A 17,564-nucleotide genomic window follows, 5' to 3' on the forward strand; every position below is an offset into this window, starting at 1 on the left:
AGGGGGAGATGAAAAGTGAGCCCAGTGGGAAGGTGGCAGCAAAGCCTGTCTTCCCTAATTCCTCATTCCTGGGGTCCCTCGGTGACCGAACTCATACATAACCTCCCTTCTCCCCATTTAAGATTTGAAGTTTCCGTTTTTCGTTTAGGGCTTCATTTAACTTCGAGACTGTCCTTTTGGCCTGTGAGCACACGTAGGGCATTAGGACCCAGCGATTGTTGTAGTGAGAGTGGTTGAATCTCGATCTCTCAATTTTTCTCTCGAGCTCCCTCCTCTCCCTTTGTCATTCTAGCTGCCTGCTGCCTCCGCAGCGTCCCCCCAGCTCTCCCTGTGCTAACTGCCTGCGCCTTGGACAGTAGCGGTGCGCAAATCAGAAGGATTAGTTGGGACCTGCCTTGGCGACCCCATGGCATCCCCCAGAACCGTAACTATTGTGGCCCTCTCAGTGGCCCTGGGACTCTTCTTTGTTTTCATGGGGACTATCAAGTTGACCCCCAGGCTCAGCAAGGATGCCTACAGTGAGATGGTAAGTGAAGCATACGGGTGATGAGGAGCGCACTCCCATGGGATTGCGAGGACCTCTCCCCTTTTTTCCTTCTCAGTTTCTGGTACCACCCCTTAGCCCCTATCCCCACCTGGACTCTCCCTTCTCAACAACTTTGCAGCTCAGAAGGAAGGAGCAGCTGGGCAAGAACGATTTCTTTTGTGGGCTATGCTGTTCTGGAGCCACTGAATGCCAGTTGGGGGAGGGGTTGCCCAGCAAATACCCCCCATCCCAAGTAAACCAGAAGGCTGAGACCTGCGTAGCACCTGTCATTGGCAGCAGCCCTTCCCTCCTTCCAGCACACACCCAACGTCCGGGCAACCAGTCTACAAGTCTGATTCCCTCCCTGTGAGCTAAGAGTTTAGCAAGCAGAGAGTTTATTTATTTTAGAGCAGAACAAAGGGAAAAGAGGGAAAGTGCTGGGAAAAATGGGCTACTAAAACAAGCAATTTTTAGGGGCTGACTGGTATTCCTCATCCCAGGCAGACAGCTGATAGTATTCCTCCAGCCACCTGGATATGTATCTGGATCCTTGAGACAAAACATTCTTGGCCCAAATAAAGGTCACTAAGCTCTTGTTTCTTCCCATTCTCTCAAGGGAGAGCTAGATATTTTGTTTTATTTTGTTTTGTGTGTGAGGTAATCTACAAAATCTGCAAAATCTGCTTTTTCTCTCATGCAAAACAGTCCGTAATCCCTACCTTGCCTTCTGTGGATGACCAGAGCCTGGCCCTCTGCATGTTTTCCCCTCTGCAGAGTTGGAATCACGGAAGGTGACTGGCCAAAACATCTCCTCTGCAACCTGGGGGCTGGGCTGCTTTCCCCAGTTGGGCGTGATGAGGACTTGCTCTTATGCTGTGGAGTACTAGGAGATGGCAGGGAATGTTTCTAGCACTTTCGGATCTCTCCCCCTTCCCCTGTCACTTTGCCTCTTCTTTTCTCCACCCCAGCTAAAGGGACCCTGCTTCTCGTCGCCTTTGCCAGACTGCCAGTAATGGGAGGGAGCACATTACTGGGCTCTCAAGGTCAAGAGAGAAAGGAGCTTAGGGGAGGAACAGAAGGGGAAAGAGAAAAGAAGCAAGCCCTGTTAGGGCTGAGGCAGGGAGGAACAGTCTCACACATTGCGAGGAATTCATAGCTCTCCTGAACCCACTGCAGAGCTTTCCAGGGCCCCTTAACGTGAGCTGCAAATGGATGGAGACTGGCAAATTATATTAATAGATGCTCAGAAAATGTTTGCAGGCAGCTCTGGCTTCTGTCTCAGGGTTTAAGCTGGAGCTTTCCATTTCTTCCTCACCGCAGGATCACCCTAGGGTGGGGGAGGGTGGCTAGGACTCAAGGGTTTAGGTCTAGCCCCAGTGGCAAATCCTTACATGCTTCTCCTTCTCCCCTCCCCTCCTCCCAGCATGTTTGACCAGATGGAATTGAAATCAGGTCAAAATGAGTACCCGAGGCAGCCTGCACTGGGAGAAGAGGGATGGGGTGGGGTAGCAGAAGCCACCAAATGGCTTGAAGAGGTTGGGACAGAGGGACAGGGTGGAGGAGAAATGCCACTATATTTCTGTCTTGGTGGTAGTAGTTTGGTGTTAGATTATGAATAAATGAACATGCTCTTGCTTTACTTTTCATGTACATATATTTATATATTTGTGTGTATGCATCATAGATATTTGTAAGCTTTCCCTAGCCTTAGGGACACTACCTTTCTTCAGTATGCTCCCTGCCCTCCAGACCCTAGTCAGCTGCTTCAGAGGCCCCCCAAGCTGCACCCTAAGTACAGTGTTAGGCTCTGCAGGCAATCCAACTAAGATGGAGTCACCGGGAAGCTTCCTACCAGCTTGGCAGGAGCTCACAAGGAGGACCAGCCACAAATGGGTTTACAGTATGTTTCTTCCTAGAAATGGAGCTGTCTAGCGCAGCCTAATGAAAGGCAGAAGAAACAAATATGAAGATTTCATATAATACATAGGAACATATTTAAATAGATATAGCGTAACACAGCAATATAGAACCATTGTGTGTGGGTGTGTATGCACACTTCTGTGCTTCTGTGCTAGGGGCATCTAGAGGGAATGGAAAGATTGTATCTAACTGAGAAGTAGACGTCACAATAGTTTGAAGAGGATTTTCAGACTGCCCTTTGCCAGGGTCCTCTCCTGCATTGAGCATAGGGCCATAGACTAGAGATCGCTCTCTGGCATAAATCTTGCTGCATAGTGCCTGGGCTTGGCCCAGCTTTATTCTCGTTCCCATAGGAAAGGGAGGGAAATTCAGTTCTAGTACAGAGAAGGTGCTCAATATGTATTTGTGGAGTGGATGGGTGAATGAATGAGTCATTGTAGCATTGCCTTGGCTTGTTACCACCCTTCAGATTTCTCTGGTTGGCTCTTGATTATGCAGTTCAGGAGCCATTTCTTGCCTCTTAGAGGGACTCTCTAAGAAGCCCCTGTCTCTCGGAGGGAAAGTCTCTCAGAACCCCAACCCCAGATCAGTTGGGATGATTATCTGGGATTTTTTGTTTTCCATTAAGGAGTGATTCCTCTGCATCGAGGAGGTTAGTCATGTATTGACTGCAGTGGCATTTCTTATAAGATCTCAAAACGTTATTGCTGCTGTTGTTGTTTTAAGATTATTTGTTCTTTAGAACATCTCTGTGAGGCAGATTTAGTGTATTCGTTATTTTTATTTTACTGATGGATAAACTGAAGCAGAACAAGTTTAATGACATATCCAAGGCCAGGAAGGTAAGCTGTTGTTGGAGCAGAGATGAGAAACCAAGTCCATGACTCAATACTCCCAACAGAAGGATCATTAATGGTTAAAACTGTTGGGTTTTTATGGATGCCAGAACTGACAACCAATTCTTGAGAATACCCGGCATAGTCTTCCTCCTTTTATTGTACCAGTTTAACTGCCCAATCCATGTTTTCAATTTTGTTTTACTTCAAAATCAATTTTTAAAATTTAGATTTTTGATTTGATTTGATTTCTTTTTCTTTCTTTTTTTTCTTTTCTTTCTTTTTTTTTTTTTTTTTTTTTTTTTGCTTTTCTGCCAACTATTTTTTTATTTGTTTGTTTTGCTTTAAAATCATTTGTGTAATTGTTAGGTGTTATCTTCTCCAGGGAGAATCATTGCTAAAAAACAAACAAATAACTATGAAATTTTCTCCTGTTTGTACTGGAGAAGCCAGCAAGAGTTAGTGGAAAGAGTGCAGGCTTTATAGTCACACAGACTTGGGTTCAGGTCCTGCTACTCTTGGTGTCTCAGTTTCTTTGTTCATAAAATGGGGATAAGAATGCCTACCACTTAAGAAACAAACCATCCTAAGGAAAAAAAAAAAAAAAAAAAGGAATGCCTACCTCAGAAGGCTGTAAATATTAACTGAGATTATGTATAAAAGTGTTTGGTACAGTGTTTGCTATAGTATGTGTTCAAGAAATGCTTTGGGTGAGGTGATTATGATAAGTGATTCTATTTTATGCAGTGGTTTCCTAACTGATTTAAATAGCCAGTTTAAGGGACTGAAATCAAGCATGTATTTATTTATTTATTTATTTATGAGACGGCGTTTCGCTCTTGTTGCCCAGGCTGCAGTGCAATGGTGCGATCTTGGCTCACTGCAACCTCTGCCTCCCGGATTCAAGCGATTCTCCTGCCTCAGCCTCCGGAGTAGATAGGATTACAGGTGCATGCCACCACGCCTGACTAATTTTTGTATTTTTAGTAGAGATGGGGTTTCACTGTGTTGGCCAGTCTGGTTGTGAACTCCTGACCTCAGGTGATCCACCCATCTTGGCCTCCCAAAGTGCTGGGATTACAGGCATGAGCCACCACTCCCAGCTTGAAATCAAGCATTTAGAAGAACAAGATGCTATTTTCATGTGCCCTTGTGGACAGACCTTTATGCAATCAGTTAATATTGAAAAATCCACACTTGCCGCTGTGTAATGTACAGTGGATCTCATGCAGAACTTCCAGATGCATCTCTGAATAGCCCATTTGGCATGTGTTGTCCCATACCTCCTCCAGATTTAGCAAGTATCATTATAGAGTACTCTAAATCCCACGTGAATTCAACATGACTGGCCATTCCCTTGACTAAATGCCTTTATTAGTTCACTTGAAAATGGGAGACAGCCCTTAAAAGTGCTGGGATGCAGTTTCCTGTGCAGTGACTGGGAACATATAAATAGTTGGCTTGCTTTAAATCTGGTGTTCAGCTTTTTGTAGTAGTGGCTTCATCCTGTAAGCACAGGGGACCGCATATGAAAAGGTAAGAAAACACCAAAATCCTGGTGACAATAAAGCCAAGAGATTTTGGTCCTGAGGATGACTGGGCAAGTCCCTGGTTCTTTGATTCCCTCATAGTAAATGTTTGTTGATTTGATTTATTTGTTTATGTGTAGTTAAATGCCCTTCCGTATATGTAATCCTGAGGAAACACTCCTAATATGTTTGGGCAGTTTATTTAATGTCCATAGGTAATCTTTTAAGCTCCCAATCACTGCTATTGTTTTCCAACTAGGTAATAAGATAGTAATTTACTGATGCTTAGACCGCTCTCTGAGGTGGTACAGTACGTTTGTTTTCAGAGAGGAAACAGACCCTGAGATGTGAAGCAGCTTTGCTTAGTTCACACAGTCTGCCATCACAAGCTAAACTATGTGTTAGAGTTTATGTTGGGGAGCTTGTAGCCTCTCAGTGTGGACAAAAGCAGAGTTTGTTTCAGAGAGATCTTTGACTGACAGCAGGAGTCAGTCTTCTGCCCTAAGATGCAATCTGGGAAGCGTCCACTTTGACTGGTAGGATCAAGCTTGCTGGCTTCCTCTTTAGGTGGGCATTATATGACAATAGAAAGTAGAATAGGTTGGGAGTTCAAGATCAGCCTGACTAACATGGAGAAGCCCCTTCTCTACTAAAAACACAAAATTAGCTGGGCGTGGTGGTGCATGCCTGTAATCCCAGCTACTCTGGTGGCTGAGGCAAGAGAATCGCTTGAACCTGGGAGGCAGAGGGTGTGGTGAGCTGAGATCGCACCATTGCACTCCAGCCTGGGCAACAAGAGTGAAACTCCATCTAAAAAAAAAAAAAAGATGTTTATCATTCATGTGGCAATTTGGCAATTAAATATGCAATGGCTTTTTATTACATTTAAACAATGATCTGTGATTCACACGGGCTTTATTTCTTACAGAGATTCAGAAAAATCACACATGAGTCAGTACATTTTGCAGCACTTATGTAGGCTTTATGGTTTAAGATAGCAACCAGGCTGAGATTTTTTGCCAAAATATATTTTTATCAGTGCTTTCTTCTGCTTTCATACAGTTTTTTTTTCCTTGTAAATCTTACTGAAGTATAACATATATACTGAAACATGCACATAGCATAAGTATGCAGCTCAAGGAATTTTCAGAACATTCCCGTGTAACCAAGCATTCATTTTAAGAAAAAGCACATTGCCATGTGCTGTGGCTCATGTCTGTAATCTCAGCACTTTGGGAGGCCGAGGTGGGTGGATCACCTGAGGTCAGGAGTTCGAGACCAGCCTGGGCAACACGGCAAAACCCTGTCTCTACTAAAAATACAAAAATTAGCTGGGCTTAGTGGTGGGCACCTGTAATCCCAGCTACTTGGGAGGCTGAAGCAGGAGAATTGCTCAAACCCAGGAGGCAGAGGTTGCAGTGAGCCAAGATTGTGCTACTGCACTACAGCCTGGGTGACAGAGTAAGACTCCATCTCAAAAAAAAAAAAAAAAAGCCACAAAAACCACCACATGACCAGCACCCCAGAAACCTTCCTCATGGCCCCTTCCAGTTACTACCCCCTCAAGGGTAATTACTATCCTGACTTCTAACAACATAAGTCAATTGTACCTGATTTTGAACTTTATATAAATGGAATTCTACAGTATATTAGCCAATTTATCTTTTCCTTTCATCTAATTGGCATGAGTGAACTGAAGTGGACACTACTTGCTCAGTGTTCTCATTTTGTATTTTGTCCTGTTAGCTGGCTTGGGCTGGTTATTAATTGTAATCAAAGATTAATATTATTTGACAGTTTTGAGCTATTCAAATTTAATGTCATTAATATGAGATCATGGATCTTGCTGTGTGGTGAAGAATAAATTACAAAAAGGAAAAAAAAAAAAAAGATATGACTAAAGAAAGGCTCCGGCTGGGCACGGTTGCTCACGCCTGTAATCCCAGCACTTTGGGAAGCCGAGTTGGGTGGATCACCTGAGGCCAGGAGTTCTAGACCAGCCTGGCCAACATGGTGAAACCCCATCTCTACTGAAAATACAAAAATTCGCTGGGCACGTCAGCGGGCACCTGTAGTCCCAGCTGTTTGGGAGGCTGAGGCAGGAGAATTGCTTGAACCTGGGAGGTGGAGGCTGCAGTGAGCTGAGATCATGCAGCTGCACTCTAGCGTGGGTGACAGAATAAGAATTCATCTCAAAAAAAGAGAAAAAATAATAAATTTAAAAAATTAAAAGGCTCTACAGGCCAGGCACGTTGGCTCACGCCTGTAATCCCAGCACTTTGGGAGGCTGAGGCAGGTTGATCACGAGGTCAAGAGATCGAGACCATCCTGGCCAACATGGTGAAACCCTGTCTCTAGTAAAAATACAAAAAAAAAAAAAAATTAGCTGGGCATGGTGGCACACACCTGTAATCTCAGCTACTCAGGAGGCTGAGGCTGGAGAATCGCTTGAACCCGGGAGGCAGAGATTGCAGTGAGCCAAGATCGCACAACTGCACTCCAGCCTGGTGAGAGTGAGACTCTGTCTCAAAAATAAAAATAAATAAAATAACAAAATAACAAAAAATAAAAGGCTCCATATGCTTTTGACTCATGTCTGAATCATAATGTCCTCATACCACAAGAATGGACCTGCTTGATTCATCAATGATTTTGTTATTAAATTACTGTGGCTTGCAAACATATGGATTTCTAATTGTGTGTGGGATTTTTTGGTTTTGTTTTGTTTTGTTTTGTTTTGTTTTGTTTTTTGACAGCGTCTGGTTCTATCACCCAGGCTGGAGTAAAGTGGCACGGTCTCAGCTCACCGTAACCTCTGCCTCCCAGGTTCAAATGATTCTCCTGCCTTAACCTCCCAAGTAGTTGGGACTACAGACGTGTGACACCACGCTTGGCTAATTTTTGTATTTTTAGTAGAGATGGGGTTTTGCCATGTTGGCCAGGCTGGTCTCAAACTCCTGACCTCAGGTGATCCACCCGTTTTGGTCTCCCAAAGTACTGGGGTTATGGGTGTGAGACACTGCACCCGGCCTAATTGTGTGGTTCGTTAATGATCAAATGTGTGTGTGTTGTCCTCAGCTGATGCTATGACACTTTGATTATTTACCTAAATCTCCAAACTGCTCATTTGATTTACTGAATCTAAGGGGAAACTAAGGTAATAAAATACTTAGTAATTTTCTCCAAGCAATTTAGTGGCAAAACTAAAATTGGAATTCAGCTTAAGAATCCCAGTCCAAGGATATTGCTAGATGATTGCCTTTGATTGCAGGGGCTTGAAACATTTAACTAAACCTGTCTTTTTCCTGTTTTTCTTCCCCCTATATGGAAACTATGGTTTCAGAGCCTGGGTTATTGCAATGGAAAGAACACAGACCTAACAAAGTGAATTGCAAGAGCCTTTTAAGAAAGTGAATCTGTCAACTCTCTTTATTCTTACTATCCATACAATTAAAGTCTTTTTTTTTTTTTTGAGACGGAGTCTCGCTCTGTCGCCCAGGCTGGAGTGCAGTGGCCGGATCTCAGCTCACTGCAAGCTCCGCCTCCCGGGTTTACACCATTCTCCTGCCTCAGCCTCCCGAGTAGCTGGGACTACAAGCGCCCGCCACCTCGCCCGGCTAGTTTTTTATATTTTTTAGTAGAGACGGGGTTTCACCGGGTTAGCCAGGATGGTCTCGATCTCCTGACCTTGTGATCCGCCCGTCTCGGCCTCCCAAAGTGCTGGGATTACAGGCTTGAGCCACCGCGCCCGGCCACAATTAAAGTCTTTAGAGACCTAGTTACTATAGACTCAAGACATGTGACCCTTCTATTGTTTAACTTGAAGTGGCCTGGACCAAGCATAATGAGGGGGCTTGCAATAATAGGATTCTTTTTTTTTTTTTTTTTTTTTTTTTTTTTTGAGAAGGAGTTTTGCTCTTGTTGCACAGGCTAGAGTGCAATGCCATGGCCTCGGCTCACTGCAACCTCTGCCTCCCGGGTTCAAGCAATTCTCCTGCCTCAGCCTCCCAAGTAGCTGGGATTACAGGCATGTGCCACTACGCCCAGCTTATGTTGTACTTTTAGTAGAGATGGGGTTCCTCCATGTTTGTCAGGCTGGTTTTGAACTCCCAACCTCAGGTGATCTGCCCGCCTCAGCCTCCCAAAGTGCTGGGATTACAGGCGTGAACCACTGCGCCTGGCCAATAGGATTCTTTTGATGTCACTATCCTACTCCACAGGAGAAAGATTGATGGCTTCCTGTAATGTCAAGACCCATCCAAGCTTAGTCCCATCTCCAATAAATTAAACATTCCCTCTTTGGAGTCCTAGAAAATAAATCCTATCTGTACCTACTCAGCTTTCAGTGAAAGATTTGATAAAATGGCTTATCCACATGCAGTTTCCTCTTGAGAAATAGAAGAAAGAAAGAAGCAACAGCTGCATAAAAATATCCACAGCTGCAGTTTAAGAGGTTAGCTAAACTAAAAAAGTAATATGCAGTTCTACTAAATGGAGAGAAAAAAGATTACTGAAGTTATAGGAACTTGATTTAAAACATAGAGTATGGCCCCAAGCTACAGATTGCACTATAGTATAGATAAGAATTTATACCTGAATGATGGGTGGTTAAGCCCTAGTCAAAAAAGAAGTGTTTCCAGAAGCCACTCAGGCAGCATCTGGAAGTCTTGGCTCCTAACTGACTATAAGAAACTCATCCTGGGCTGGGCACATCATGAGGTCAGGAGTTCAAGACCAGCCTGGCCAACATAGTGAAACCCCATCTCTACTAAAAATACAAAAATTAGCCAGGCATGGTGGCAGGCACCTCTAATCCCAGCTACTCAGGAGGCTGAGGTAGGAGAATCGCTTGAACCTAGGAGGCAGAGGTTGTGGTGAGCCGAGATCATGTCACTGCACTCCAGCCTGGGCAACAGAGTGAGACTCCATCTCAAAATAAATAAATAAATAAATAATAAAAATACAAAAATTAGCCGGGCATGGTGGTGTGCGCCTGTAGTCCCAGCTACTTGGGAGGCTGAGGCAGAAGAATCGCTCGAACCCAGGAGGCAGAGGTTGCAGTGAGCTGAGATCATACCACTGCACTCCAGCCTGGGTGACAGAGCAAGACTCATCTCAAAAAACAAACAAAAAACTCATCCTGTCTTTTGTGTTTATCACATCAGAAGTGTACACTTAGGATTTAGGAATTGCCTCTTGAGAACCTTTGTGTTGCTAATTAGAAATGGCCCTTACTGGCCAAGCATGGTGGCTCACGCCTGTAATCTCAACACTTTGGGAGGCTGAGGCAGGAGGATCACTTGAGCCCTGGAGTTTGAGACAGGCCTAGACAACATAGTGAGACCCAGTCTCTACAAAAAAATTTAAAAGAGATTAGCCAGGCATGGTGGCACAAGCCTGTAGGCCCAGCTACTCAGGAGGCTGAGGCGGGAGGATCACTTGAGCCTGGGAGCTCGAGGCTGCAGTGAGCCCTGATGGTGCAACTGTACTCCCGCCTGGGTGACAGCGAGACCCTCAGAAGTGTTAAGAGGCCAGGCGTGGTGGCTGACGCCTGTAATCCTAACACCTGAAGTCAGGAGTTCAAGAAGAGCCTGGCCAACATGGTGAAAACCCGTCTCTACTAAAAATACAAAAATTAGCTGGACGTGGGGGTGCACGCCTGTAATCGCAGCTACTCAGGAGACTGAGACAGGAGAATCGCTTGAGCTTGGGAAGCAGAGTTTGCAGTGAGCTGAGCCACTGTACTCCAGTCTGGGTGACAGAGTGGGACTCTGCCTCAAAAAAAAAAAAAAAAAAAAAGTATTATGGAAGCCTCTGGGGTCTACATTTTTTCCCCGTAACGTCCCCCTGCTACCATCACCAGAGTGCAAAGGGCGAAGGATAAGGCAGGTGGCATGTATTTAGGTTAATGAGAGGAAAGGGGTGGGCTTCTCACCACCACCAGGTACCCTAAACCTCAGCTCAGCTCTGCCCCACATGAGTCTGGCTCCTTTCAGCCCAAGGTTTTATTCTGCCTACTGGTCAACCTCTCTCCTAATTTCTCTATGAAAAATCCTTGATTTAATCTAAGATGGGAAGAGAGAGGAAGAATGACTAACACTGTATTTCCATATAGGCTCAGGAACAGGGTAGGGACTAGTGTGAGGTGGAATTTTAAATGACAGTCTCTGACCAGGCAGGTTTAGGGAGAAGTGAGTGAAGCAGGGTCGTGCAAGTGTAGTGTCAGAGCCTATCTTTATTTAAAAGTTTCATATTGTGTTCATCATGGATGTTATTTACCTTGATTAGTGAGTGTTTTTGGTGCCCCCTTAAATTTTCCATCCAAAGTAAGTAGCCTTGCTGACTTTACCCTAGTCCAGGCTTGTTCAGGACCTTTCAAATAATTTGCTCAGAGACACCCAACTAGAAAGCGGCAGGAGCACTTTGGAAAGTTAAGGCAGGCCACATAGCCAGGCGCTGTCTCTAAAAACAGCAACAACAACAAACAAAACAAAGCAAAAGAATTAGCCGGGCATGATGGTGCATACCCTGTAGTCCCAGCAACTCAGGAGGCTGAGGCAAGGTGGGAGAATTGCTTTTGAGCCCCAGAGGTAGAGGCCGCAGTGAGCTCCGATCCCACCACTGCGCTCCAGCCTCAGTGACAGAGTGCCGTCCATATCAAAAAAAAAAAAAAAAAAAAAAAAAAAAAAAAAAGGCTAGAAAGTGGCAGAGCTGGGATTTGACGCCAAGTCTGCTTGCATCCAAACCATGCTTTTTTCTAAACCATTAGTCTTTTAAGAGTCCTCATAGGCGATTATCTGGGGCCACTCATAATTAATCCATTAAGTAAAGGTGCATTTGTTTGTCAATATTTGTTCTAAATCTAGAGTGCGTGAACACTAGTTTAAGTGCCAGATGCTTCTGAGAGGTCAAGTTGGCTTTCTGCCTCATTCTTACACTTGTCTAGCATTTGGCACTTTTGACTATTCTCTTCTTAAAACTTATCTTGGTGTCCATGACCTGATCTCTCCTGGTTTTCCTCCTGCTTTTCTGACCACACTTTCTTCTATCTGCTTTGTGGACTCTCTCTTTCCATTTCTTTTCTTTCTTTCTTTTTTTTTTTAGAGACAGAGTCTTGCTCTGTTGCCCAGGCCTGCGTCATTTTGACTCACTGAAACCTCTGCCTCCTGGGCTCAAGTGATTCTCGTGCCTCAGCCTCCCAGGTAGCTGGGATTACAGGTGCGTGCCACCACGCCCAGCTAATTTTTTTTTTTTTTATAGTAGAAACAGGGTTTCGCCATATTGGCCAGGCTGGTCTCGAACTCCTGGCCTCAGATGATCTGCCCGCCTCAGCCTCCCAAAGTGCTGAGATTACAGGCATGAGCCACCATGCCCAGCCTCACCTACTCTACTTTTAAGATTCCACTGTCTACTAAAAATACAAAAAACTAGCCGGGCGTGGTGGTGGGCGCCTGTAGTCCCAGCTACTCGGAGGCTGAGGCGGGAGAATGGGGTGAACCCGGGAGGCGGAGCTTGCAGTGAGCCGAGATCGCGCCACTGCACTCCAGCCTGGGCGACACAGCAAGACTCCGTCTCAAAAAAAAAAAAAAAAAAAAAAAAAAAAAAAAAAAAAAAAAAAAAAAAGATTCCACTCCAAATTTTCTGTCACTATGTAGGGAGATTTGACCACGCCCTCTGGTGTGCCTATACTGTTCCTGCTACATAATTGTATCCAGCACTTATAACACTTTATTGCACTTGTGTATTTACATATCTGCTCTTCCCCTTATAAACCTCAAACTTCAGGAAGAGAGGACCTTTGAATAATTGACACTTATATCCAGAGAACCCAGTACAGTGCTTAGCACAAGGAGGCACTTTATAAATATTGAACTCAGATGACAGCACCTCCTGGAAAGCAAAGAAAAAAAGAAAGAAAGAAAGGAAGGAAGGAAGGAAGGAAGGAAGGAAGGAAGGAAGGAAGGAAGGAAGGAAGGAAGGAAGGAAGGAAACATTGAATGGATGAATGGATACTAAATGCAAACAAAGCAGTGGACCAACCCAATAAGACACTTGATCAAATCTCATCAATTTACTCCAATATGAGGAACACGCTAAAATGGATAGTGAAAAATATGAATGATCTATAACTCGAAGGTCAATATAATTCTGTTACTTTGTGATCTTATATAGATCTCTATTTATGTACCACTAACTGTGCTGCTTTATGTTGTTTACATATCTGTTTCCACCTACTAGTCTGAAAGCTTTATTACCCTGTCTTATTTATCTCTGCATCATTGATGCAAAACCCATAACAGGTGTACAATAAATATTTCTTGAATCAAAATTAAGGAATGAGGCCAGGCGCAATGGCTCACACCTGTAATTCCAGCACTTTGGGAGGCCGAGGTGGGCGGATCACCTGAGGTCAGGAGTTCGAGACCAGCCTGGCCAACATGGCGAAACCCCATCTCTACTAAAAATACAAGAAAAAAAAATCAGCCAGGCGTGGTGGTGCACACCTGTAAACCCAGCTATGCAGGAGGCTGCGGCAGGAGAATCGCTTGAACCCGGGAGGCAGAGGTTGCAGTGAGCCAAGATTCCACCACTGCACTCCAGCCTGGGCGACAGAGTGAGACTCCGTCTCAAAAGAATGAAAAATAAAATAAAATAAAAATTAAGGAATGAAGCTAGCCAAAGTAGCTTCTTATAAAGGTTTGGGGATTTATCTCAATGAAATGAGACTGATTTTGTCTTACTATACTTTAAAGATATATAAAGGGCTGACATTTGCATACATGTTTATTTTTCTATTTTCTCAGCAAACACTTTCATTTTTATAGATTCTACAAATATAAACTCCAGATTCTCTCTTTTCTGAAATATCACAGATTCCAATTTAGGGAAGTTCAAATTAGTGAAGCTTTACCATACTGTGCCTTACCTTGTTTCATTTTGCTTAGTATTCATATGCACCTGGGTTTTGACAAAGCAGGCACTAGAAAATATGGATGTGGCTAACATGTACCAGTTTTTATGGGCCTAGTTAGTTCTTTAAAAATTCTTTTTATTTTATATTATATTATTCTTTTTTATTTTATTTATTTATTTATTTATTTATTTATTTAGAGATGGAGTCTTGCTCTGTCGCCCAGGCTGGAGCGCAGTGGCACGATCTTGGCTCATTGCGACCTCTGCCTCATGGGTTCAAGTGATTCTCCTGCCTCAGCCTCCCGAGTAGCTGGGATTACAGCCATGCCCCACCACACCCGGCTAATTTGTGTATTTTTAGTACAGATGAGGTTTCACCATGTTGGCCAGGCTGGTCTAGACCTCCTGACCTGAGGTGATCCGCCCGCCTTGGCCTCCCAAAATGTTGGGATTACAGGCGTGAGCCACTGTGCCTGGCTAAAAAAAATTCTTAATGCTATTTATGATTTATAATCATAAATGTTTTTAAACTATAAAATCAAATTATCTGCCTTATTACCTTTGGTGCTTGTCTTAGTCCATTCAGACTGGTATAATAAAATAGCATAAACTGGGTAGCTTATAAACAACAGAAATTTATTTCTCACAGTTCTGTAGGCTGAGAAGTCCAAGATCAAGACAGCAGCAGTTTGGTGTCTATTGAGGACCCACTTTCTCTTCATAGATGGTGCCTTCTAACTGTGTCCTCACATGGCAGAAGGGGCAAGTCAGCTCTCTGAGGCCTCTTTTATAAAGGAATTAATCTCATTTAGGAACACTCCACCCTCATGGACATAATCATTTCCCAAAGTCCCACCTACTAATACCATCATCTTGGGGGTTATGATTTCAACATATAATTTTTGTTGGGGACACAAACATTCAGACCATAGCAAAGATGCTACTAAGGTTTAAATCACAGGGATTCCAGCAGATTGCTTGGTGTTTCTTTTTCTTTCTTTCTTTCTTTTTTTTTTTTTTTTTTTTTAGATGGAGTCTTACTCCATCGCCCAGGCTGGAGTGCAGTGGTGCAATCTTGGCTCACTGCAATCTCCACCTCCTGAGTTCAAACCATTCTTGTGTCTCAGACTCCCAAGTAGCTGGGATTACAGGTGTCCACCACCACTCCTGGCTAATTTTTGTATTTTTAGTAGAGATGGGGTTTCACCATGTTGGCCAGGCTGTCTCCAATTCCCGGCCTCAGGTGATCTGCCCGCCTCGGCCTCCCAAAGTGCTGGGATTACAGGTGTGAGTCACTGTGCCTGGCCTCTAAGTTTAATTACATATAATTAAGATATGAAAAATTATATATAATGGGACACCAGTGGCTAGTGTGAAAAGGGGAATGGAGGTAGGGAAGGAGGACTCTGCTTGTGTTTTCTTCATTCTAATGTTAAAATCATGGTTAATGCAGTAATTTCCTTACAATATTTCCACTCTAGAAACGTGCTTACAAGAGCTATGTTCGAGCCCTCCCTCTGCTGAAGAAAATGGGGATCAATTCCATTCTCCTCCGAAAAAGCATTGGTGCCCTTGAGGTGGCCTGTGGCATCGTCATGACCCTTGTGCCCGGGCGTCCCAAAGATGTGGCCAACTTCTTCCTACTCTTGCTGGTGTTGGCTGTGCTCTTCTTCCACCAGCTGGTCGGTGATCCTCTCAAACGCTACGCCCATGCTCTGGTGTTTGGAATCCTGCTCACCTGCCGCCTGCTGATTGCCCGCAAGCCTGAAGACCGGTCTTCTGAGAAGAAGCCTTTGCCAGGGAATGCTGAGGAGCAACCCACCTTATATGAGAAGGCCCCTCAGGGCAAAGTGAAGGTGTCATAGGAAAGTGGCAGTGCAAAGAGTGGACCTTCCAGGCAGTTGCGTCCATGACACCAGGAAGACGTCAGTGTGTGTTTTTCATTTGATTTATTTATCTTGGGGAAAGGGAAAAATGTAATCTGCAAGTTAATGACCCTATTGGCTTGTGTACATCTATATGCTAAAATGACTTCCCCACATTGACATTTGTGCACCACCTTTAATCACTCTGGGGCAACTCTCACATCTTGCTGCATGTACATGTATATGGCTACTATTGAAGTGTAATTGTGAGATGGACTCCAACAAGCATTGTGTGTGGGAAAATGTATTTAACTACTGTGTGTGTGTGCGCGCGTGCCCATGCATACACACACGAGCAGAGAAATCTCTGATCTTGAACTAATCCTGCACAGGCATCCTTCCCTTTATAGATTGATTCCAGCAAAGGCAGAATAAAACAAATTTCCTATAAAGAGAATCCTGATATAAAACAAGTCATGTAGTCCCATGGCCGGGAATCTCTCCACAGATGCTGAAAACTTAAACTTACTACTTTAGGGAAAAAAAAAAATTCAATTTCGGATACTGAGTTATATATGAAATTAATTAGGCTCTATTCCAAAAGTTGTTTAAATTTTAAATAGTCCATATTGAGTTTAATTAAAACAAAGGATGCATGCAGTCAAATTGATAATTTAATTCTTCAAGTGATAATATAGGAAGTTTCACCTTGCCTTTGTCCGAGCCCCACCTATTAAACCCCTTTACTCAGTTTGAAACTGAAGCAGTAAACTTGTTTCCAGACATCTTTTTCAGATTGTCTTACGCCCAAAGTTGCCTCACTTCCACTATTCTCAGCAGCCAACCACGATTTGGCAGCTGCTCCACTGTTAGGGTTGAGGGAACAGGAATCAGTCCTATTAGAAGTCTGTGAGTCTCAAACTCTACCTGTTCTCTGCAATCATCCAAAATTTGAAAAGGAAGCTATATCCAGTGTTTCATTGCCAAACAGATTCACTACTCTTACTGATTCTTCACTGAGCTTTGCTAGTATAAGCAGAGTTCCAAGTCCCCCTTAGGGGTTGTCTCTACACTTCTTTTTCATTCCAGTGGGTGGAGTTTAGCTGAGGGAAGGACATTTCATAAGGGTTAGTTGGACTGAGCAGTATGGACATTTGCTTTTTTCATTACGTACTGTTGTTTTTCCTTGTTAGATGTGCTTTGGTGGTTTTAATATTATTGTGCCAGGGATGGGGAAATGGGTGGGGGGTGTGTGTGTGGGAAGAGTACTTATTATTGTGTTTTCTTCAGTGTAATTGTTCTTGGTAATTGATACCTCTCTGTTTTATTTCTCTCATTCTTTCAAAATAAAACTTTTTGAAATTTGGAGGAAACTGTCTGGACAAATACTGAAAATCTGGAAAGTAAGGATCATATCAAAGGATTTAGCCTCTCTTTTTCTGAGTCTGGATGAAGGAGGAGATAAAAGAAAAGAGGGAGTTTAATCACTTAATATGCTAATGAGGTTGCCAAGTTTCCAATTTCTTTTTTTTCTTTTTCTTATTTTTTTTGAGGCATGGTCTTGCTCTGTTGCCCAGGCTGTAGTGCAGTGGCGTGATCACAGCTCACTGCAGCCTCAATTTACCAGGTTCAAGTGACCCTCCCACCTCAGCTTCCTGAATAGCTGGGGCTACAGGCATATGCCACCATGCCTGGCTAATTTTTTTTTTGTAGAGACGGGATTTTGCCATGGTGCCCAGTCTGACCTCGAACCCCTGGGCTCAAGCAGTCTGCTTGGCCCGGTCTTCCAAAGTGCTGGGATGACAGGTGTGAGCCACCTTGCCTGGCCCAACTTTCCAATTTTATTTACGTTTCCCCACACTTTTGTGATGTTAGCACACAAGACAGAAAGCCACGTAATTAGGATCTCAATACAATTTCCAGGTTTGGGAGTTTTGCTTAATTAGGTGATGCCAAGAGAAGTTCGAAAAATGAT

General features: G+C 43.8%; 1 protein-coding gene across 1 annotated transcript; it reads left to right on the forward strand.

Annotated features, from left to right (window-relative positions):
- Window positions 1-244: 244 nt before the first annotated feature.
- Window positions 245-16,962, forward strand: TMEM35A (transmembrane protein 35A). The gene is made up of 2 exons (XM_010388468.2): window positions 245-526; window positions 15,206-16,962. The coding sequence occupies exons 1-2, from the start codon at window positions 407-409 to the stop codon at window positions 15,587-15,589; spliced, it is 504 nt and encodes a 167-aa protein (XP_010386770.1). The 5' UTR covers window positions 245-406; the 3' UTR covers window positions 15,590-16,962.
- The last annotated feature ends 602 nt before the right edge of the window (window positions 16,963-17,564 follow it).

The sequence above is a fragment of the Rhinopithecus roxellana genome, chromosome 7, assembly GCF_007565055.1.
Source record: "Rhinopithecus roxellana isolate Shanxi Qingling chromosome 7, ASM756505v1, whole genome shotgun sequence".
NCBI classification, from domain to species: Eukaryota; Metazoa; Chordata; class Mammalia; order Primates; family Cercopithecidae; genus Rhinopithecus; species Rhinopithecus roxellana.

What these genes read in the sequence shown, in the direction of transcription:
- TMEM35A (XM_010388468.2), top strand. Translation starts at nt 407, where the DNA reads ATGGCATCCCCCAGAACCGTAACTATTGTGGCCCTCTCAGTGGCCCTG. An exon ending in AGGATGCCTACAGTGAGATG is followed by an intron (nt 527 to 15,205) that starts GTAAGTGAAGCA and finishes TTTCCACTCTAG; the next exon opens with AAACGTGCTTACAAGAGCTA.